Source organism: Hemicordylus capensis, chromosome 1 (genome assembly GCF_027244095.1).
Source record: "Hemicordylus capensis ecotype Gifberg chromosome 1, rHemCap1.1.pri, whole genome shotgun sequence".
NCBI lineage: Eukaryota > Metazoa > Chordata > Lepidosauria > Squamata > Cordylidae > Hemicordylus > Hemicordylus capensis.
The window spans coordinates 142,899,370-142,923,120 of record NC_069657.1 but is presented as its reverse complement, the minus strand read 5'-3'; the positions used below and the strand labels follow the sequence as shown (position 1 = coordinate 142,923,120).

The 23,751-nt window shown below is 46.0% G+C and overlaps 1 protein-coding gene across 5 annotated transcripts in view; it reads left to right on the top strand.

Moving 5' to 3' along the window:
• DTX4 (deltex E3 ubiquitin ligase 4) overlaps positions 1-23,751 on the top strand; it is a 54,846-nt gene that overhangs the window by 18,707 nt on the left and 12,388 nt on the right. For all 5 annotated transcript variants that reach the window (XM_053285231.1, XM_053285234.1, XM_053285235.1 and 2 more), the window contains 3 exons: positions 10,222-10,981; positions 16,331-16,392; positions 18,140-18,301. In XM_053285231.1, coding sequence (XP_053141206.1) covers positions 10,222-10,981; positions 16,331-16,392; positions 18,140-18,301 — 984 coding nt within the window. The remainder of the gene's footprint in view (positions 1-10,221; positions 10,982-16,330; positions 16,393-18,139; positions 18,302-23,751) is intronic.

The window sequence follows — 23,751 nt, the reverse complement described above, 5'->3', positions numbered from 1 at the left end:
GTTAAAGTTGCTTCCTCTACAATTACTTATAGAGGATAAATAATTTCTCTGCAACTTTCTGAACTAGTTTTTTCTGGGGAAATTGCCAGCTTTCCATTCCTTAGCCACCCACCTGTACAGAGATGCAGCTAGGTAATTTTGGACCCTGGACCTAATGGGCTTATTGGACCCCCCTGTAAAGTAGGCATCCTTTCTGTTCACCACAAATTTGGAGTTTCACCACAAACCCACAGGTCTGGGCCAGAGTGCATTTGTGGGGTCGGGGGAGGTGGGAGGGGGGAGAAGAATGCACAACGCTTTCTGGCAGCTTTACTGCAGTAAGGTAAAGTGTGCTGTCAAGTCGATTTCGACTCCTGGCGCCCACAGAGCCCTGTGGTTTTCTTTGGTAAGAGGGGTTTACCATTGCCTCTTCCCATGCAGTAAGAGATGATGCCTTTCAGCATCTTCCTATATTGCTGCTGCCTGATATAGGTGTTTCCCATACTCTATGAAACATACCTGTGAGGATTCGAACCGGCAACCTTCTGCTTGTTAGTCAAGCATGCAAAAATCACAGTATTCACCAATTTTCTTGAAGTAAAAATAAGAGTCCTGCCAACTTGGACTACATGTGTGCCCAATTTCAGAACTCTAAGCCCAACCATTCTGGAAATGTAAAGGGAGGGACATGTTGTACTTTTTTATGAAGGCAAAGGACAGAATCCTTCACACAGGGGTGGAATGATGGTCTAAGTGGGGACTTCAGTTCCAGAAGTTTTTGTAACGTTCTACTATGAAACAAGTCGCTTACAGGACTTTTTTTGGGAAGTTTTCTTTTTTTAATTAAAAAAATCATTAAAAATCAACAGATTGCCCAGTCTGCTTCAAGATCAATACACAGTGTCCTGCTAACCTGCCCTACATTATAATTAATACTTAATAATTATTATTAATAAACAGACAACTTTATTTGTTAGCGACCCCATAACAAATTGTTCTCTGGGCAGCTCACAACACAGCATTGACATCAAATAAAAACACATGACACATTAAATCATAACAGACCCAAACAAACGGGGGGGGGGGGAATACAAAATACAATACAAAGCTTTTTAAAAATTAGTTTTAAAAATTTAAAAATCAAAATTTAAAAGACCTGAGTGAACAAAAAGGTCTTTACCTGGTGTCTAAAAGAACAAAGTGATATTTCCTCACTGTCCCTACATTTGTTCCCAATTTCAGAACTCTAGGCCAAGCCATTCTGGAAACTTAAAAGGGAGTGATGTTTACCATTTTTTATGGAGGTGAGGCAGTGGGCAAATTCCTCTACATGGGAGTGGAATGATGGTCCAGGGTGGGCCGGTGGCAGGGTTCAGTTCAGTGTTACCTCTAATTTTTCTCATCTGTGTGTGGAATGAGTTTTCTTCTGTGCAACAGTATCAAAACAGTGTTTGCACATGTGCATTCAGAGTGGGGCCTTCCTGATTCAACCTGAGTAGGATCTAAAATTAACTGAGTGGACATCAAAAAACTTGTGTACATGCACACACCTTAGAGGGAACACTGGTTCAGTTCCAGAAGTTTTTGTAATTTTCTGCCACGAAACAGGACGTTTTTGAAGGTGTTTTTTTTTAAATTAAAAAAAAATCATTAAGCAATAGATTGACCAATCCACTTCAAAATCAAACACACAGAGTCCTGCTAACCTGTCCTACATCTGTGCCAAGTTTCAGAACTCTAAGCCAAACCATTCTGGAAATATAAAAGAGGTCTTCTGTTCCCTTGGGGAACATTATGGGGCCCTCTCAGAGAGTGAGCACATGGACCTGGGCCCCCCAGGTCCATGTCTGTCTAACGGCACTCCTGCATATATACATGAGGCAAGAATTGGCCTCTCATGTTTCTGGTGAAAATCTCTTTGATAAATTGTCATTCTCTCTTTTCAATTCATTTTTAAACAAGTAAGGGAATCCCTAATCTAAGTACTAGCCACCTAATGGCGCAGCGGGAAATGACTTGACTAGTGAGCCAGAGGTTGCCGGTTCAAATCCCCGCTGGTATGTTTCCCAGACTATGGGAAACACCTATATCGGGCAGCAGCGATATAGGAAGGTGCTGAAAGGCATCATCTTATGCTGCGCGAGGAGGCTATGGGAGGAGGCTATGGGAAACCGCTCCTGTATTTTACCAAAGACAACCACAGGGCTCTGTGGTCACCAGGAATTGACACCCACTCAATGGCACACTTTACCTTTAATCTAAATACATATTTGCATGGAGTTTCAGTAGGAGACAAGATAACTGAATTAAACATACATTTCCAAATTGAGATCCTCATAGTCTGCACTTTTCACATCATTTCAGTACTGGTTTTGTAGTGGTGCCTGACATTTACATGTGTTTTATATCAAATCTAATTACCCTGCTATCCAATCATTTGTATTCTCAATGTTCACCAGTCTTGGGTACCACTTAGCAAGTTATCCAGAATTTAAATATATAGGTTCCTAAATTGCCTCCAGAGCTTGTCAAATTAGATTTCAGTTTTGTCCTTCACTGTCCAAACATACTTGTTTCTCTTGAATTGCAGGTGCTTCATAAAAGCTGCATTAGCACATTTGGATCTACCCACCCACCTTTTTAACTGCTTTGATCCAGTTTGCTAAAAAATGGGAGTGGGACCTTGAGGTAGGATTGAAAAGTAGTTGAGCTTCAGGATTGTAAAGTAGCCAGGTGTGGCTCCTGCTAAAAGACATTAGCAGATAAAGGACATGAGATGAGCAAAATTATACATATTTAAATCCAATTTTTTTACACGGGAAATTGTTAAGCACTTGGGGTGGTTGTTAAGCACAGTGGAAAAAGATACTGAGGTCATTCACACAGTCAAAAATGTATTCTACCCAGGTTTGGGAGCTGTGTGTGCTCCCAGTTTTCGGTTGTGTGGAAGCAAGATAAAAGATAACTTGGGTAGAAGTGATTGTGTGGAAGCAAGTTAGGAGGAAAACCTGGGTAGCTTTTCCTCTTACCTTGCTTCCACACAATCATTTCTACCCAGGCTTTCCTCCTAAGGTGCTTCCACACAACTGTAAACTGGGAGTACTCACAGCTCCCAAACCCAGGTAGGACACAGATTTTGATTGTGTGAATGACCTCACTGAGTGAATGGTGAGTCTGGGGACTGAAGGCCAAACTAAACATGACATTTAGGGACAGTCAGTCACATTTCTTTATAATGGGTTTGCCTTGTTCACATATAAAGCAAAAGGTTGGACGGGGCCTGATTCTTAACTTCAAAAGGGGCTTGCAGGGGAAGGGAGCTGAATAGGCAGAACAAAAGGGCAAAAGACAGGGAGGAAGGAAGGGCGTTCCAAAGGTTCAACACTCTCACAGACTGCAGTACTAGAAGGTCTTCCAATATCACCGATTTAGCTAACAACCCAACAAGTCCTCTTCCTTGCCTTATCTCCCCACAGTCCATCACTTTACATATGTCTTGTAGCCCGGCTTACTTCTGGCATCGTATCTATCAGAGCTGAGAGAAAAATGTTTGGGCTGGTGAACTGTAGTGGGGTAAGGTGACAGGTGGGGAAGGTTTCTACTTCCCTCACCTGTATGCTTCTTTGATGTAATAATCCGACACATACACACCCCTTCATATGTGAATGGGGAACAAGTGAATAAAGAAATGTGTGAGAGAGGGGCTAGAGAAGGGAGGAGCTGGAATGAGAGGGAGCTGAAAGGAGGGCATAAAAGAGGAGACAGAGCTATTGTGTAAGGTGTGACTAGGGAGAAGGAATTGTGTGCACATGTACATGCATGCCTCTTTTCACAGATTGTAAAGCTCTCCCCATCTCTGTTTTATTTTTAATGAGATTTAAGGGGTTTGAAGTTCTACTACAATATTACAACAAAAATAGAAATGCACATGACTTTGATTTCCTATACCATGCGTCAGTATCTCAGTGTTTTTTGCATGAGCTCATCAACTACTTATTGACAGGGCTCAGGCAATCCACTAGTCTACTTGTCTGTGACGAGTGAAGAATGATGACTGACAAGCTAAAAAAATCCTGACAAGAAATGTACCAACTTAGCTTGACGAGTGAGAAATGTCTGTCTAGTGAACAGAGCCAACATTTCTTGACTCCTGCTTATTGAGTTCTCTTCTTTGTGTCCTGTTAGACTACAACCTAAAGGCTGCCTAGTTCTGCAGTCTGTGAGTGTGGAGCCCTCTGCACTCCCTTCCTCCTTTTCCCATCTTCTGCCCCTTTGTTCTCTCTGTATGCCATGCCTTTTTTCAACAGATCTCATTACTGTTGAAACTCCATGAACTGAGGCAAAGGAAGCTGTGTTGTAACAAAGGGATCAGCCACAATTACTGCATTTTGTTAATGAGGCTATTCACACGCGCATGCAAGACCGGGAGCCCAGCTTGGTTTTGCACACACATGTGAACCGCTGGGATTGGGCCCAATCCCGGTGGCACCGCAGCAGCAAACCTGCCTACGAACCCACCCTTCAAAACGGGGTTAGGAGAGCAAGTGATCTCCTAACCCCGGGTTGGTTTTTTTAAAATCATGTGTCAGACTCGGGGAAGGTGCATTATTCCACTGGCGTGGTGCATTATTGGAGCTCCGGGGTGCGGGGCGATGTGCAGCTATGCGTCCTGGCACCCCAACCCTCAGAGCTACTGGCAGCCGCTGGTGCTCATGTGGACGAGTGATCCGCCCGCCCAGGGATATCGGATTCGTAGTCTGTGGGGAGGTAAATTCTTTAGGGCTCCCTCCCCACAAGCCTGGTAGCCCTTTCTCACTGCTTGTGAGAAAGGGCTCAGTGTCTCACAATGACTGCTGGCTAGTTCAGCACATCATACCTTTTCCCATGGCATATTTTAGGACTTGGTTAAGGTAAAAATGGCTTCTGAAGGAATAGCAGTATCCTTTTTGTGCCCTTCCCCTTGACAGTGGGCTATATGATACCCTCTGATGATATCACGGCACATCTTCATTATTCTTTAGTAAGACCACTGCGAAGAGCCATACCTATGGCCCACGTCTGTTGGGCCAGTTGTTATGTCAGAGTTCATAATGTCCTAGTTGTCATATAGACATATATGTCATATAGAGATATAGCTGTCTGCTTTGGAACAATGGGGAAATATTTGATTCTGCCAGGTCAAGTTCACGGGCAACTTTTGCTCAGTGAAACAGCAGAAGCTACATATTGAATGCTGAGGGGGTTTTCTTGCTCATTCAGAGTCGACATAGAGACTTTTGCTGAAATGGCTAGACCTTCCTAGCTGCTTATAAGATAGGCCCATCATGGATAACATGATGGGCTTACTATCTTAAAATAAAGTATGGATCACTGACCCTAAGCTCCACCCTACTTCTGTCTATACGCAGTGTGCAACTCAGCAAAATCACTGACACACTTTGTGAGTTATTCTTTAATGCACAGGTTTGCCAGGTTTATCCTATAATTCCTCCTTAGAACTATGCAGAGAGATGGGGGTGGGGTTTGTAGTTAAAAATCACACAAATTATGGGCCTATTTTTATGCACTGATCATGGATATTATTGACATTATTATCACAAACAGAGGAGGGGCAGCTGTCAGTCTTATGCTTCCTGGCCTAGCTGTGACTGGAACTACATGTTGCCTCAGCAAATATTTGTTCTTCCTCAACCTGCATTTGCAGAAGTAATGCAGGGTGGGGCAGGTTATTTATTGGGAAGAATGGATAGGTGGGAGGAGAAGGTGCTTAACCCTTCACTCAACCCACAATTCTCCCCTGCAAACCCCCCCCCCCCCGGCCGTTTCCTCCCTAGAGGTCGTCCCCCCCCGGCCTGGTGTCAGATCCTAGCTGGGAGTGGGCAATTTTTGTATAACATTAGTATCTTGCTTTTTATGCTTGAATTCAAGGTACCATATGTAGGTTTGCCAAGTGGTCTCCCATCTGGCCACTCACCAGACTTGCTTAACTCTAATGAAATAATGTGCTTTCGGACCATTTCCAATGATCAGGAGAAGGGTTAAGTGCTCATCTTCCCTTCTGCTGATGCTCCCCAACAAATGCCCCTCAGTCTCTGCATTAGCATTGTGAGGCAAAGATGAATTTGGAAACCCCACGTTTCCACCCTGAGTCATGCAGGAAAAGCTATGCTATTGGAGATGTGGAGGAGAGAGGCTTGTAGTTTCCTTTGCAACTGTATTTGCCTTTTTAGGGAGCCCCACCCTTTACGCATGAGGACCATAAATTTAATCCAAAAGCTGTAATCAAGTAATACTTCTGTTAGGACCAACCAAAAGGTTGCAAAAACTTAAGCAAGCTTTTGAGTTCTCCTGAAATCTTCATCAGGCAGAATGTTAAGCAAAGCAAAAAAGGGGTGAGATAAGTGAACATGTTGAAGAATAGTCCTGTGAGTCTACAGCTTATAAGGTAGAATACAGGATAAGATAGGCAATTGATCAGCCCCACTAGGTGCTAGACAGGAGCCCTATTCAGATATTAAAGAATAAAACAATTCAATACGGTTCGAGTACCAAAGTGGGTTGGAAGTCCCGCCCCATCACTCAGCGCCTCCAGCTCGCCGCTCATGGTTAAGATGGCATTTATGTTAAGAGGGAAATGCCATAACTGTGATGGCTTGCCACTTCCATGGATTGTCGGAGGCTGCTGGTCACAGATACACCAGCCATCATGGTTATAGCATTTCCCTCTTAATGCAAACGGTGCCTTAATTGTGAGCGGTGAGTTGGAGGTGGTGAGTGATAAGCCGTGTGGTACTTTCGACTTGCTTCAGCACTAAAACCACGTAGAGCCGCTTTATTTTTAAATATTTGAATAGGGCTATGATCTCAGGTTGTACTGAGGGCTCCTGGGACAAATCAGAAGCAATAACGTTTTTAGATAATGTAAGTTGCCCAGTTACTCTGTTCAGTCCCTGTTGCAACTGAAACACATGGGCCCCTTGTAAGGGCAGAGAACCAGAACTAAAAGAAAATTGGGGTGATCTTCATGTTGGTAAAGCTGATGATTAATTTCAGGGGGTGCATTAGGTATAGAGTCAATACAAGCCAGGCTGGTAGTGTTACCTAGTGGATTTAATGCTTCAGAATGTAACTAATCAGATTATCTTTAAGCCCATTAAATTGACTGGCATAGATGAAATAGTCTTGAGATCTCATTAGCAAGTTTTGTGGATAAAATGAGGGTAGTATTTCAGAAGACTCAAGCTGTCGCGCGTGCGCGCTAGAATATGTGGTTGTGGTAATGTCCTCCTGTTGTAATTTCCTGCGGGGATTCATATATTGCCTACTGTGATATCCAGGGATTTTATTGCTAGTATTTATGTTCATTATTTTATTCTAACTTCCCTTGAGCATCTTTTAAAATAGAAAGAAGTAGTGGGTGAGACATGTTAAAATCAAGCCAATGAAAATATGAGAAGGCCCATGGACACAAAATAGCACAGGGAACAGCAATAGCAGTGTAAGTGTTGCTAGCTGGCATGTAAGCATTCACAGGGTAATTGTTTTCTGCCTGCACAGATGGTAACAATGATTTTTGGAGGTCCAGGGGTTAACTCCAGCAGTGGAATAGCTTCAGTGGTGATTAACCCCGGCTGTCTGTGTAAATATTTGTCCCTGGGTGTGATTCCCTTATCATCTGTGGTCTGTGAGCCAGCTTTTGTCAGTGTAGCTGGTGGGGCTCCTGGTCATGTAAACAGCATTGACAGGAGTTAATGATGGTGTTATAATACGTTGACACTAATGATGTTACAATTATTATTAAACAGTGGTTGTGTACTTGAGGTCTATGGTGATTTCACATGGGAGAGGTAAGATGTATTTAGTGAGAGGGTCGGTTATGAAATTGCAGAAATGAATTCCCCCTTTCTCACCCATGTTTATTTTTGTTTTTCTAATGTCTAATTGCTATTTCAGTAGCACCTTGTCTTGGACTCTTGACAGCTTTTACTGGCAAAGACAAATGCAAGGCTGTAAAGCTGAATCTGCAGTCAGAATAAATTGATGTGAATGAGCATATATTTCCTTCTTTTGCACAAGTTATTTTGCTTACAAAGGATTCAAAGAACAGCCTTCTTTTACAAGGATCTGGTGATTAAGAGTGGGAAGACCAGGCATGGTTTGGAAGAGTGGTAGATCACATGGGCAGGATCAGAGAAATATTAACCAGAAGGGAGGGACAACGAGCTGAAGACCTGCTACAGAAGCTTTACACATTTCTAGTTTATTACACAGGTTTATTTTACTGCAGAAACATGTGCGGGAACAAGGGCAACTCTCAGCAGTGTGCTTTTGAAGTGTACTTCACATAAATGTACCTAAGCACTTCAAAACCACAAATTGAACATATGATGTGCTCACTAATTGGCAATGTTTGAAGCAGCCCCACTGGAAATCCTCCTTAGCTCCCCTCTTCTTTTTGAGATTATGCCAAGTATCACTCCCATATTTAACCTTGCCCCCCAAAATGATAAGGGTCAGAAGCTTGCCTCAGACCAGGGATGGCCAAAGGATGTTGTGGCTCAGGATAATGGGAGATGTAGTCCAACAAGAGCCTCTAGGGAGTCAAGATTGGGAACCTTTGCTTCGGACAGAATGCTGAGATTCTCATCATAAAAGTATGAAAAATGGTCATATGATTTCCCAAGCCCCAAGTGCATAAATAAGCTCTTACTGTGCTAATGTACCAAAACAATCACTGTGCTGTGGAACTGTACAGGAAGCAATGCCGTCAACTGTAAGTTCTACAGACGTGCATAGTATATAATAAATTGTCAATGCATAATTAGCACAGTATACCAGTATGGTGTGTATTGCTATAATGGAAATAAATAAAAAATATCAAACTTTGGATAGTAACCTGATGGTCACAGTTCACCTATAATGTGCTTCCCTTCTTTGTGAAGAGCCCAGGAGAAGAGATAGGTACCCCTTCAGTCCACTTGGACTTTTGCATATTTGCAGAAAAGAATACTTTGACTTCATGAGCCAGCTGAACTTGAATACTTTGACAATTGACTTCATGAGCCAGCTGAACTTGATCCTGGAGTAATCCCGTTTTTGCTTGGATTTTGTTGATACCCTGCTCCCCTAAACCAACTTCCTATATAGGTTCTATATTACTTATAATATAGGTTCCTATATTACACACACACACACACACACACACACACACACACACACATCAGTAATACGTTCCCAGTCAAAGGCCATTTATTATTTCCTCTCACTTGCTGCATGGAATGTATGGCTCCGTCCCCCACTTCCATAATGAGCTTGAAAAACTGGAATTTATCGGATAATAGCTTTCACAGGTTGCCATGTGACAAAGATGGAGCTTTAGTACAGGGCCTTGCTTCAGTGCCCATTGGGTTGATCTTTAATCATAATAATATTTGAGTATTTATAGAGCTCTGCAGAGTAGGAATGTGCACAGAACCGGTTCCATGCACTCCCGGGAGGGTGTGGGGGGGTTAATTTAAGAGGCAGGTAGGGTGCCTCCTACTTGCCTATCTCTTCCCTGCTGCTTTTCCCCTGCCGGCGCTCTCCCAAAAAGCGTGGGTGTGGGGCTGCAGCATTCCTCCTTGCAGCTTCATTCAGCATCGCCATGCAAACGGCTGATGCGTGTGTGCACATGCGCCAGCCATTTGTGTGGCGACGCTGAACAGGGCTGTAAGGAGGAACACAGCCCCATGTCCATGCCTTATGGGAGAGTGCCGGCGGGGTGGGGGATGACAGGTAGGCAGCGCCTTCCTTGTCATTTAAAGCAAGCCCCCCACCCTCCGAACTGGTTCGAACGCTGGTCGACAGAACCGGTTTGACACTCCAGAAAAGGTGCACAGAACCAGTTCTGTGCACATCTCTACTGCAGAGTGCTGAAAGCACTTCATGTACATTATCTCAGTAGCCATTGTAACAGTCCTGTAAAGTAGGCCAATAGTATTTGGTCCACGTTGCAGATGAGAGGGCTGAGGCTGAAGAAACATGTAGCCATCCAGTGAGTTTGTGGTTAACATTATATTTTAGCCATGCACTTCCTGGTTCACACTTTGAGCCACTGTGCTATACCAGTTCTTTTTATAGAGCTCCTAAAATATCCTTTTCCGTGCTTGATTCTCAAGTACGTTCCTCTGTCCCAGAGCTATAATCGAACTTCCTTCCTGTTCATGCCTTTTGTTATCCTCCTTTCCATTGCTCTCTTTATAGGCACCATTCGGCCAGTGCGGCGCAGTTATTATGACCCCTCCTCGGCACCAGGAAAGGGCGTGGTCTGGGAATGGGAGAATGATAATGGCACCTGGACACCGTATGACATGGAGGTGGGTATCACCATCCAGCATGCCTATGAGAAACAGCATCCTTGGATTGATCTCACTTCCATTGGCTTCTGTTACATCATTGACTTCAGCACCATGGGGCAGATCAACCGCCAGACCCAACGCAAGCGCCGTGTTCGCCGCCGCCTCGACATGGTCTACCCACTGGTCACCGGTACCTTGCCCAAGTCCCAGTCCTGGCCAGCAAGCCCTGGTGTGGCCAGCACTCCTCCTGCTCCTGCTTGCACTTGTCCACAGTGCCTCCTTGTCATGAGCATCAAGGCAGCTGTGGCAGCTGGGAGCAACGGGGGGACTGGAGCTACCGCCAGCCAGCTGCAGCTGCAGCAGCAGCTGCCACAGCCACCACCACGTAAAGCTGTCTCCCTTTCTGGGAGCACCAAACTCCCCAATCAAGCATCAGTGCACAAGCCCCAAGATGGAGCAGCCACCATGCGCAGTTCATTGAAGACCCTAGCCTCTCAAGTAAGCCGGAGACAGGCAGCCAGCACACCAGCCCTCACCACAACAGGCTCCCCTGCCAGCCCTCCCAGTGCCAATGGCAAGGTGACCCGTGCCAGCCTTAATACACTGAACCGTACCAACCTGCAGCGCTTGGCCATTGCACAGTCCCGTGTGCTGATTGCCTCTGGGTAAGTACTACCCACTGTCATTGTCTGAGAGACCCGAGCCCTGAATGAATCAAGTAACTCTGGACCCTGCTGATTGGTGTGCCCTCCCTCCACATTTTTGTTTCTGCATGGTAGACTTAGAGTCCATACATTTTGTGTGGATAATGTTGTTTTGCATGCACATTCTTGGATCATTACGAAAGAAGCTCTTCTGAGGTTTCCTCTTCAGGGGCCCCTTTCGCTGTGGTTGGTTCAGTCTTTAGAGATGACCATCCAACCCCAGTCTTTGTCACTGAATTCCTGTAGACAGATTATGAGTCAATCCAGATCTTGACTCATGTTAAAAATCCTCACCATGTTGATGGTAAGTTAAGCTTCAGCTTCTTTGCAGAATTTGGGGAGGATTCTGCAGCAGGTGAACCAGCCACCAGCAGAACCATCTTGAAATGTTTCCTTAAAGCCTGAGCTGGAGATTTAAAATCATGTTGTGTTCTAGCTATTCCTAGGATGAGGAGAAAGATATTTTGATGGTGGCATCTCTATAGGCTTTATTACAGACACATCAGTTTGTGCAAATTGAGGGGCCTGACCAAGAAACTGTCCAGGAGAATAGAATGAGTGATGAGTGTTAAAGTAGAGATAAGCTGCTGATTAATATATGCAGCCTTTACTACCAGCATGATACAAAATTCCTAATGAAGAGTTACGACTGCCCGTGGATGACACACTGACATCAGCCCCCCTCTCTTTTCTCCCCCACCTCAGCAAGTACCACAGCCCCCTCCCCTATAAAATGGGGGAGGCCTGCAAACCCCTTTTGAATATTAATGAGGAAGTGAAACATTCTTTTTCTGTACCCTCCAGATCTGGGGAGGATTCTTATCAAAGGCCCATAGAAAGCTTTTCACGCTGTTGCCTGATCTGGAAGGCACCCCATCCTCCGTCCCCCCACGCTACCTCACCCTGACTAAAACACTCTTTCTTGGACATTTAATTAGCGTGTTTCTTCCCTTTTGTCTGACTTTGCCATCGGCCTTCTGTCGATGGCTGCTCCCCCCTCCTTGCCCATGACCCTTCCAAAAGACTTTCCCATGGAAGAGAGCAAGAGAGGAAGGGGCCAAGGCGACATTTCCAGGAACAAAAGCCTCTGTGAATAACTTGGAGACACGACCAAGGTTTCTAAAGGGCTGAAGAAAGGAGCAGTGAGAAGGGTGCTAAGCAAATGCAGGAGGGTGGAGAAATGCCTCTGTCTTTAGATTAGAGGATTCTCTGTCTCTGGTTAGGCCTTGGTCTGTCACTACGGCAACAATTGTCCAGCTGGAAAGGTTCCTAGCTCTGTCTGTCTTTAATCAGGCCTCTCTATTTTATACATACTTCATCCATCCCTATCCAGATGCCTCCATCCATATTGGCTGCCCTTCCCTTTTTGTCTTGGGAGCAAAATCAGGATTGTTCATTTTTCACTGACTTAAAATTGTCAGCAAATGTCACCTTCTGGTATTCAAGCTGCTTCCTAGGTTTAGCCAGAAAACTCTCAAGTCAGCTCAGAGATCTGTGGAAGGATGTCTCCTAAATCTCATATAGCATTTTTAGTAGTAGTAATCCATTAAGCAGCTTGCCATTAGGCAGTGTTGTGATTTTTTTTTGTCCTACATGAAGTAGTTTGTTTTAAAACCGTGTTTAAAGATCCACATTTCCCTGGCAGAGCAAAAACACTCTCCCACTGGTTGAGGTGATTATGACATCAGTGCTGCTCATCCTCCCTGCAGCCTTCTGATATGTGTGGGATGTCTGCCTGAGTTGTGTGGACATGTTTTACACTGATTTCTGAAAATGACTGAAAAACGAATTTGTAAAAGGAAATGCAAGAAATCTTCCATTTGTAGATTCCTATATGAACACAAGTTTCTTCGCTGGCAGGGCTGTCCTTAGAGAGCCCTTGCAGGGTGTGGAGTCCCAAGGCAAATCAACCAATGTGGGGGCCCTCTTCCAGTTAATTCTAATGGGGGTTAAAAGAGCGGGGCTCGGGGCAGTCACCCTGCATGCCATGCCCTAAGGACAGCCCTGTTCGCTGGATATGAAGATTACATTGGAGTAGAGATGAGAGGAGTGAAGACCACAGAATTAGTATTAGAGCTGGTTCTATACCACACACACACAAATCTCCTCCAAGAATATCACCCTCTTGCGTGGTGTGCCAGTATAAGGCAAAAATATTTTTCATTTTTTCTCTCCCATTAAAAAAGGGGGAGGGAGTGACTATGCAAGGGGGCGCACGTTTGAACAGTACCTGTTTCCTGCTGTTTTTGTCTTTCACTCTAATAACAGCGTGAAGAATTTCTGTCAAGGCTAGTGAAATCTGCCCCTCCTCCCACAAGGAAGGAGAAATCTCTTGAAAATAAAGGGGAACCAATTACACTTGAATGATTTAACTCATGTCTCTGAGGTAGATTGGACCTATTACCTTTTATTATGTAGGTCTCAAATGCTTGACAGTGGTAGTGTTGCTGCTTCTTTCTGACAGGCTTCCTTCATTTTACCTCAGAACTGATAGACCTCAAATTCCCTATATGGCTTTTACAACCCTCCAGCATTGTATCTCATAAGCAAAAGGGCTGCTGAGTTCCTTGAAGGGGCCAGAGGGCCCAGGACGTTCAACACTTTTATGGCAGGCAGACATCCAGCAGGTATATCTTTACCTACCATATGAGGATGGAAACAGAACTTGTTGGTATTTGGCCTTTACTTCAATTGCTTGACAGCCAGAAATTTAACTGATTGTTCTCATATCCAGATGCTCAGGGAAGCTGCACCTAATTAATTTCTGTCTGTTAGGGGTGTGCAGGACTGTTTTGAACTGAAACTGAACTGGCCTCAAAAAAAGGCGGCCAGTCTGAGTTTGACTTGAACCAGGCCCAGTCCATAACGGACCATTTCAATCCGGTTCGATGGGCTGTGCTTGTAAAGGGGGATCTGGTGAGGCTTCCCCTTTGCTTTAAAAGCCTTCTAACGGTGGCTGGGGCAGGGGCAGTGAGAGGATACCTTGCCGCTGCTGGCTCCTCTAAACCCCAGCCTGTATACTGTCTGTGTGGTTTCGGTCTCCATGCATGCACGGAGGCCAGAACTGCACCACCATCATGCGAGCCGCACTGCTAGGGGGAGCACCGGAGCTTAGAGCAGTATTTCTCAACAGTTTTTTAGGCATGGACCAATACATTCTTTGTGCGCACCCCCAGGCACCCCCCCAAAATACAATTTTGAGCCAGCGGAAGCTCTCTGGAGCTCATTTTCAGGCTGCCCTCACTTCTGGCTAATCTTCATTTTGAGGAAGCGAAATGAACGTTATCCAGCAGTGAGGGCTGCCTGCCTAGAAATGAGCTCCAAAAAACTTGCCCAGGCTCAGTGGATCCCGGGCCCCACCCCTCTGAACGTCACATCACATGCAGAGGGGTGAGGCCCAGGACCCACTGAGCCTGGGTGAGTTCTTTGGAGCTCATTTCTAGGCAGGCAGCCCTCACTGCTGGATAACGTTCATTTCACTTCCTTGAAATGAACATTATCCAGCAGCGAGGGCTGCCTGCCTAAAAATGAGCTCTGGAGAGCTCATGGCAGCTGCAGCACCCACCGGTCCAAAATTGGTTTTGGGGTGTGTGTGATTTTTATTAGTGATGCCTCACGGACCAGTACCCAGTGCCTCGCAAACTGGTACCGGTCCACAGACCAGCAGTTGAGAAACACTGGTTTAGAGGAGCCGGCGGCAGCAGTAAGGTGCCCTAAAGCCCCACACCCAAACCACCCCCAAAACCACAAGCCCATGGGGTACTGGGTTTTGTTGTTTTCAGTGTCTGAGGTGTTCTGAGAGTAGATTCTCTGGTAGGAAATGAGAGTGGATTCTTTCTAAGTTCATTCATCATTTTGCACCAAAGAAGATCATGAATGAAAAGATGAGCAGTGATAGTGGATTCTAAGTTCATGTAGACAAGTTGTGAGAGGGGCTGTGGGATCAGTCAGTCAATCAACCTTTACTGATATAAAGTCACAGACCAGCAAACAGTACAGGTCAAGCAAAAGAAAACCAGTGAGTAAGCATAATACAGTAGCACAGTTGGAGCTATACTTATACCTGTGGAGTTGTGTTTTTCTTTCTCTACAACCTTGTGATATAGATGATTTCTCCTTCCTCCAGATACAGCACAGAGAAGCATCTTGTTCTCTCCTTTCACGCAAAAGTGAAATGAGCCGGATTTTTAACTATTCCCTTTTGCATTTCCCCAGTTGTTAGCTTGCACATTTAGACATGACTATCAGCCACATCTCTACATTACACATTTCCCCTAAAACGTGGGTATATCTGAGAGAAGGGAAATGTGTGTACCCATACTGAAGCTAGCTAAATTGTCATCTCCCCACCACCAATACTTTCAGCTCAGTTAACAATATACTGCCAAAAGCTCACATATTCTGTGTGTCCATGTGCTGGCACCTGCACAGCTTTCCTTGTGTGAATATTTGCATTTTTAGGAAATATTTTGTATGTGAACTGACCCTTTGAAAAGGCCTATGGAGAATGTGTGGATTGTTGGTGCAAAGCACTGAAATGCTTTATGTGAATAATATCCTATCTCAGGACAGAAATTTGAACTCTTGTAGAACTATAGCACTGAACTGGAAATTCAGGCAGTCCCCCTGAAAAGCTTAGGTACCTTTTCTCTGAGAGGACCCTCCACTGTTGTGAACATACTACCTGCTCCTCTGGTTGATCCTATCTGCCATGCAGACAAATGGAAGACTCATCATTGGCTGGAGACTTCTTGATTTCAGTCTTCACATACTGCACATCTTCCCAACTCCCATACAGACACACCTTTTCAGGAGTCCTGCTGACACAATGCCTGTCACAGCCACAGACTTGCCCTCTCACCAAACCAGTCCTCCTGGCTGTGGCACACACCCTTATTGAGATCCTTGCAAGCTTGCTTGCCTCTCCCAGACCAGGTCTCCTTGCTCAGCCAGGGAGTGTGTTTGTGCCTCAAGCTGCTAGTAGTCAAAGGGCAGGGACGTAACCTGCTTGCCTAGCTGAGTGGGAACACCCTGCTTTTTTGTCACTTTCAGGGTCCATCAAGTTGTAGATCAGAGAAACTAAGGGGAGCCTGCCACCCGGTGTAGAGTCCATGGAAACTGGAACCATGTAACGCACACTCTTTCTTGCCCACACATACCCATTCTAAAGAGGGATTGTTTTGTGAGATGTCCTTTGGAATCTGTGTCTAGTCCCCTTCCAGTTTGTTTATAGTTTTCAAGGACTTTCCTCTTAGCAATGGGGCAGTACCCTCAACAGCCCGTTCTAAAGCCTGCGTTCTTTCCTCACAGGGTTCCTACAGTTCCTGTGAAAAACCTCAATGGCTCAAGCCCAGTCAACCCAGCACTGGCAGGTAAGCGCAACACAGCTGGATCCCAATGCAACTAGAGCAAATGTGAACGGCTCAGGACAGTTCCTTGTCCAACATAAGAGGAACCCAGGGAGCTGCCATAGATTTGGAGGCGTTTTGAAAGGTTCCAGAAGGATTTTATCAAAACACAGTGCTAGGGAAATAGTGTGAATTAGGGATGTGCACGGAACCGGTTCAGCGCTCCTTTTCTGGAGCGCTGAACTGGTTCTGTCAACCAGAGTTTGAACCAGTTCAGAGGGCAGGTGTGTGTGTGCTTTAAATGACAGGGAAGGTGCTGCCTACATGTTAGCCCCTGTCACACCACTTTCCCCCTACCATCACTCTCCCAAAAAGAGAGCGTGCGGAGCTGCAGCATTCCTCCTTGCAGCCCCATTCAGTGTTGCCATGCAAATGGCTGACGTGCATGTGTGTGCATGCGGTGTGCATGTGCATTGGCCATTTGCGTGGCGATGTTGAACAGGGCTGCAAGGAGGAATGCTGTAGCCCGTACCCATGCTCTTTGGGAGAGTGCCAGTGGGGGGAAATTGAGGCAGGGATGGGCAGGTAGGAGGCACCCTCCCTGCCCCTAAAAATAACCCCCCTCCACCCTCCTGGGAATGCACGGAACCAGTTCCTTGCACATCCCTAGTGTGAATCTGTATCCAGACATGCATATGTGGTACATGCATATACATGCATATATATGTGAACAATCATACACACATTAATTTTAAAAGTGAACCTCAAGTACAGCCCCCCTCAAATCCACGGCATTGACAGGGAGTGTAGAAGTTGTACATGCATGGAACATAAGTTCAGTAACTATGTGTGTACACTGTACACAGACTGTACATTCATTGAACACAACATGTGAATAGGGCTTGTGCTTCACATTTATTCAGGGAGTGAAGAGGGTATGCAGTGATTTGATAAGGGGAAAGGCAAGGTTTGTATAGACAGAAACATAAGAATGGTAGTGATCATGGCGTTCTTCTTTGGAGATGGGATTTGCTTGTTTGTTTAAATAATCAGCATTCCAAGCCTTACAGGTCTTCTGAATTTGCAAGGCAGCTCACAAAATAGTAAAACATAAACAGTATTAAAGCAATCTCAAAATTACAATGTAAAACAGGAAACGTAGTAGTCAAGCCATAAAAACAGCAGACAAAAGTGGCAGAGAAAACTTAAAAGCTCAAGCAGCAGCAGCAGATTAACGATGTCAGGTGTGAGCAGATAAAAGGGTCTTAGCTTGGTACTGAAGCTTATTGGGTCAGGCACACATTTCTTGGGACAGCTTTTCAAAGAGGGGGAGCCACAACAGAAAAGACCCTTTCCCCAAGAGAATATACGTCACCATTTTTGGGAAGTGCAGCCTTATGGGATAAAGGAATTATGGTTACATTTTTATACTGGTTGCAAGCTTCGGAATAGCTCAAGCCTCCTTGGTTGCAGTCTTAGTTAGTAACAGATGAAGAATTATCACATACATTTTAAATGTTTGAGTTTAAGTTGGGGGTGGGGGGAGAGTCTTTGAGGATCATCAGTCTTGACTTAAAGCCTGCCTGTTACTTTGTGACAATATAAGTGTAAGAATAAGAAGCAACCAAGAGGCCATCTTGCCAACTCACCACAAGATAGCCCCACAGATAAAATACAGGCTTTGTTTCTGGTGTTAGCAAGGTTATGTTAGGCTTTGTGGGGACAGGGAGAAAGCAGTTGCTAAATTCCCCCTCCCCTCTGTTCTATCCAGGAATCACAGGGATCCTTATGAGTGCTGCAGGGCTGCCTGTCTGCCTCACTCGGCCCCCGAAGCTGGTTCTACATCCCCCTCCTGTAAGCAAGAGTGAAATCAAATCCATTCCTGGGATCTCCAATACGTGTCGCAAGACCACCAAAAAACAGACAAAGAAAGGTAAGAAAGGAGATTCCCCAGCCATAGAATCTAGAACTGAAAAGGGCCAGAAGACCATTGGCAGGACCTGGATTATGTCCGGAATTCACTTCTATACATTTTCCTATACAATTCAGACCACAGTGTGGCACAAGCAAAGAGAACTGCATTGTAGAAAGTGTCATCTCTCCCTGAGTAGTGACTTGGAGTCTGACTGAGGAGATAGGACTAGCACTAGACCCAGTTTGTGAGTCCCGACACCAGGTCAGACCCTGAAAGAATTCCAGAATTGGAGCTCCCTAAAACAGTACCTTCAGGGCATGAGCCCCCTGAAATGGCACAAAATCAGATAGAGAGGAGCAGTGCCAAACTCCAGGTCAGAAGGCTGTCCCTTTTAAAGCTTCTGCTTTCCAGGCAAGGAGGAATAGCCCAGCAGGGATAGCCTGAACTCAGAAGTGTTTGACAGCTCATTCTGCCTCTGAGTGCTGTTGGAGCAACTTGTCCCACAGAGCTACAGGTGAAACTCGGAAAATTAGAATATCGTGCAAAAGTCCATTAATTTCAGTAATGCAAATTAAAAGGTGAAACTGATATATGAGACAGACGCATTACATGCAAAGCGAGATAAGTCAAGCCTTAATTTGTTATAATTGTGATGATCATGGCGTACAGCTCATGAAAACCCCAAATCCACAATCCTAGAAAATTAGAATATTACATGGAACCAAGAAGACAAGGATTGTAGAATAGAACAATATTGGACCTCTGAAAAGTATAAGCATGCATATGTATTCAGTACTTGGTTTGGGCCTCTTTTGCAGCAATTACTGCCTCAGTGCGGTGTGGCACTGATGAGGTATTATGGAAGACCAGGATGCTTCATTAGCGGCCTTCAGCTCTTCTGCATTGTTTGGTCTCATGTCTCTCATCCTTCTCTTGGCAATGCCCCATAGATTCTCTATGGGGTCAGGTCAGGCGAGTTTGCTGGCCAATCAAGCACAGTACACTGTATACTTTTCAGAGGTCCGATATTGTTCTATTCTACAATCCTTGTCTTCTTGGTTCCATGTAATATTCTAATTTTCTGGGATTGTGGATTTGGGGTTTTCATGAGCTGTACGCCATGATCATCACAATTATAACAAATTAAGGCTTGACTTATCTCGCTTTGCATGTAATGCGTCTGTCTCATATATCAGTTTCACCTTTTAATTTGCATTACTGAAATTAATGGACTTTTGCACGATATTCTAATTTTCCGAGTTTCACCTGTATCTCTGGTATTGCAACTTGCCTTGCCTTTCCACTTCCCAGATCTTGTAGGCTCTTCTTCTCAAGTTGAGACAAGACAGAAGGCTTTTGCACACGACCAGAAGGAGACCAAAAGGCCATCTTGCCAACCCACCACAAGATAGCCCCTCAGATGAAATACAAGCCCTGTCACTGTATTTGGTTGGGGCTGGGAAGGTTCTTACCCTATTTAAGACGGACGAGCAGAGCCTCTGGTTGGCTCTGCAAGCCCCGCTCTCAGACAATCACTGTAGCCAGGAGCTGGTGGGGGGAAGCCTCTGAGCACTGGGGAAGCTTCCCCAGTGTGCATCACACTGCCAGGAGAAGGGGGAAACCTCCTAACATCATTAGCTGATTGGCCGTGAGCGGGAAGGAAGCCAGGCAAGCCCAATTCAAGCCATTTTGAGCAAGTGATCATCGAGGGTGTAGGGTAGCACATTCACAGATCACAGCCCACCCAGGCGCAGCACGCTCTGACAAACATGGCAGCCAGCTCCTGGGACCGACAGAAAGAGGGGGAAACGGATGCACGAGTAACAAGGAGATACTGGGGGCCCTGCTCTTTGCTAACCTGGGTTAAGATCAAGGGTTAGAAGAAATGTTACCCAGATTTGGATTAACAGGGCTTGGGGGATTTGTCCTGGTTCACACAGGCATGAAACCCTGGGGGGCAATTCTCACAATCAACAAAAATCGGGCTAGCAGAGGCTAGCCCGATTTTTGTTGACCGTAAGAACCACTGGGCTCGAAGCCGAGCCCGGTGGTTCTTGAGTGGGTAACCCGCTCGAGCACCCCTGCTAAAAAGCAGGTTTGCGGAGCAAGCGCTCCAGGAAACCTGCTTTTTAGGATCGTGAGTAGCCGTGCCGCGGCTTCGCGCCGTGCCTACTCACGAGTAGACCCTCGGCCGGGGGTCTCTCCAGTATGCCCTGCGCACTTGCGCAGGGCATCCTGGGGCTTGCGGGGGCCACGCAGCCCCCACTCCCCCCACCCCCCACCAGCTCCATCATGGAGCCGGCCATCATGTGGGCAGCCGATCTGGCCACCCAGGGCTCCCTGCCCGCTCGTGATTAGGGAGAGCGGGCTTAGCCTGCTCTTCCCGCTCACTGCCCCAAACCGGGTCTCACTGATCGTGAGACCCGGTCCTGGGTTAGAGAGAGATAACCCTGGTTTAGATGCTCGTGTGAAGAGGCTAAGTAGTAACTAATTCAGACATTGTGCCAAACCATGCTTTGTACTCATTGAGCCTCTTCTCACGACCGGTGAGAAGGGCTCCAGAGTGGGCTGTGGGGAAGGTGGGTCAAACATACCTCCCCTGCAGACGAACAGTTCCTCTGCCTTGGGCAGGCAGATTGACGAGCACCTGCTGGGAGCTCCAAGGGTCAGGGTGCCAGGATGTGTTGCCCCGGCCCCCCCCAGCTCCTATAATGCACCATGCAAGCGTGCCGTGCATTATCCCCCCTCTCCCCTCTGAGTCTGCCAGCTGCGGTTGCTAGCAGCCACGGCTGACACACGGCCAGAGAAACGGGGTTAAGGGAGTGCTCGCTCCTTGAACCTTGTTTTACAGGTGGGCTACTTAGGTGGGTTTGCCACCGTAGTGCCACCGGGATCTGCCCAATCCTGGTGGTTCATATGCGTGTGTAAAACTGGGCTGGCCCTGGAAATCCCATAATGCACTGCGCAAGTGCACAGTGCATTCTAGGGATTTTTTTGCCACTGGCCAGGAGGCTGCTCCCGTGTCAGTGCTGCATGTACGGATATTTAGCCTGGGTTATGGGGGCATTCACACCTTAACTTCAGCTAGCAGGTGGGCATCTTGGGCGTGTTTGCCGCCAAGGCACCACCAGCAGCCGCACAGCTGCCGGCAGTTCTCATTCACAGCCAAGCCCAGACTTGGCTACCTTAGCTCAGTCTTGGTTGTGTGTGAGAAGAGCCTCACTGACTCCTTCTGAGAGTGGGCTAGCCAAGACTTTGCCTGTGCAGAAATCTCAGGTTAGCTCCCAGGTTTCCAGATCACATAGTACATTCCTACCTTTTGCAGGTACCTGTCCGCAGACTATTCCTATCTCATTTCTCTTATGGTCCCCGTCATTGTCACCTGAACACTGTTCTAAGGCAGCAGAGCTCAAATGCCAGGCTTGCAAGATCTACTTGGCATTATTAGAACTCAAAGATCCACCAACCTGAGCCAGCTGGCAAAAGTGTGGCTTCGGGGACATACATGCATGCACCCAGAATTAAATAACAGGGTGTTTCTGAGTGTAGGCTTAGCCCAGGAATTTCTCCCCCCCCCCCCGTGCCAGAACTGAGCTCACAGTCCTTTCACACAAAACTCCATTTCTGGTTCCCCCAAACATTCCTAATTTCAACAGCCTAATGCTTTCCCAAAAAGTCATTTTGTTGTTGGTGTTGTTAAACCATTGGGAGTCAGAAATCCTTGCTGATCTCATCCAAAAATCTACCAGGAGATCTTGATTTCCCCTCTGCCCACTCTGTTCTAAAGCATCATTTGCTTTCCTGCACTGATCACTCACCACTTCAGTTTTTCGATCCCATTCTGGTCTGCTGCTACACTCATTGATCTCCAGAAAATGGCAGTCTACCAAACAGTGTTGCTCTTCCAGAAACATCTCCTGGATTCCCATCTGTTGCATTGCCCAACACATGTTCCCTACTGCTGGCTTACCCACATTCCTACCCCACCTCCTTGTAATTTCCCAGCCAGCTGTGGTGAGCAGACTGTATTTTGAAATTGCACTCCCTTTCACGCATGCCTTTCCCCCTATTTCCTGTACTTCCTTCAGAGTGCTTCATGTCTGCTTGACAGGTTGCAATTCATATTTCTGTGTGCTCTGAGGGGGTGGGGGGGAGGAATGCCAGAAGCCTAGCCAGTTTCATTGGAACCTGTTGTGCGTCTGTAAACGAGGCAGAAGCAGAGGCAGAGAACAAGAGGGGTCCATAATGCCAGCACAGCTCCTTTTAACCTCATAATGGTGGCAATGATATGCCACTGAATAACAGTGGCTGGGGCACAACATGTGGAATATGGACACCTCCTGCCTGGAAAAATCCACTGCAGTGGCGGGCAATATGGACAGCCAAAACCCGGTCACATTGCATAGAAAACTGCATCAAAGCTGCTGCGCTCACAGTTTCAAACCGCTGCCTAATTCTGCTCAACATCTTCACCGTTGCAAATCTCCTAGTCTGGAAAATTATTCTTTCTTTCTTTCTTTCTTTCTTTCTTTCTTTCTTTCTTTCTTTCTTTCTTTCTTTGATTTGTATACTGCCCTTCCGAAATGGCTTAGGGTGGTTTACAATTAAAATAAACCACTAAAACAGTAAAGAGTGAAGTAAAATGCCCTGCAGGTGTTGGAGAACAACTCCCGACAGCCCTGACTGTCGACCACTGTGGCTGGAGATGATGGGAGCTGTAGTCCAGCAACAGCTGGAGGCCAAAGTTGTGCGGCCCTAGTCTAGAAACAAAGTCCTGCCAAGAGCAAATACTCTCCTGCTGTGTTTTCTCAGATGGCCAGCCTCAGGCTGCATAAGAACAGCCCTGCTGGATAAGGCTCAAGGCTGGCTGTCATAATCCTGTCCACAGCCAGGCATGGTGTTTTGTGACTAGAGTGCTATAAGCACAGGCTGGAAGTAATTCACCCCTTCCTCCCAAGCTTTCCAGCATTATGTGAAGTCATTGTGGCCTTGACGCTCTGGAGTTTACATTTTCAGATAATGAAAGGTGAACTGTGATTTCAGTGGAAGGTGCAGATAGGGGAAAACCCAGTAGGGGATGAGCCATTTGTTTCTTTAACTTTCTGAGACCAAAGGCAGGAGCGTAACTATAATAGGGCAAGGGGAGACAGTTGTCTGGGCCCCCCCCCCCCCAGAGGCAAGTCACATGACTGACTCCCCCAGCTGCGCACCTACCCGGGCTTCCTTCAGTTGTATTCATTCTCTGAAATTGATGTGAGTCTTAAGACCTGGAGCTACCAGAACAGCATGTCTTTCTCTAGTACCATTAAATGACTTGCATCCAAAATTTACAAAACCTTTTAAAAAATAATTTAGGATGATGTTCTATTGTGGCACATAGGAGATATATAAATGCTTTTTGTTACTACTATTCAGCCTCATTTAAGATTTTTTTACTTCATGAGCTGAGCTTCAGTGAGTGGGGGCCG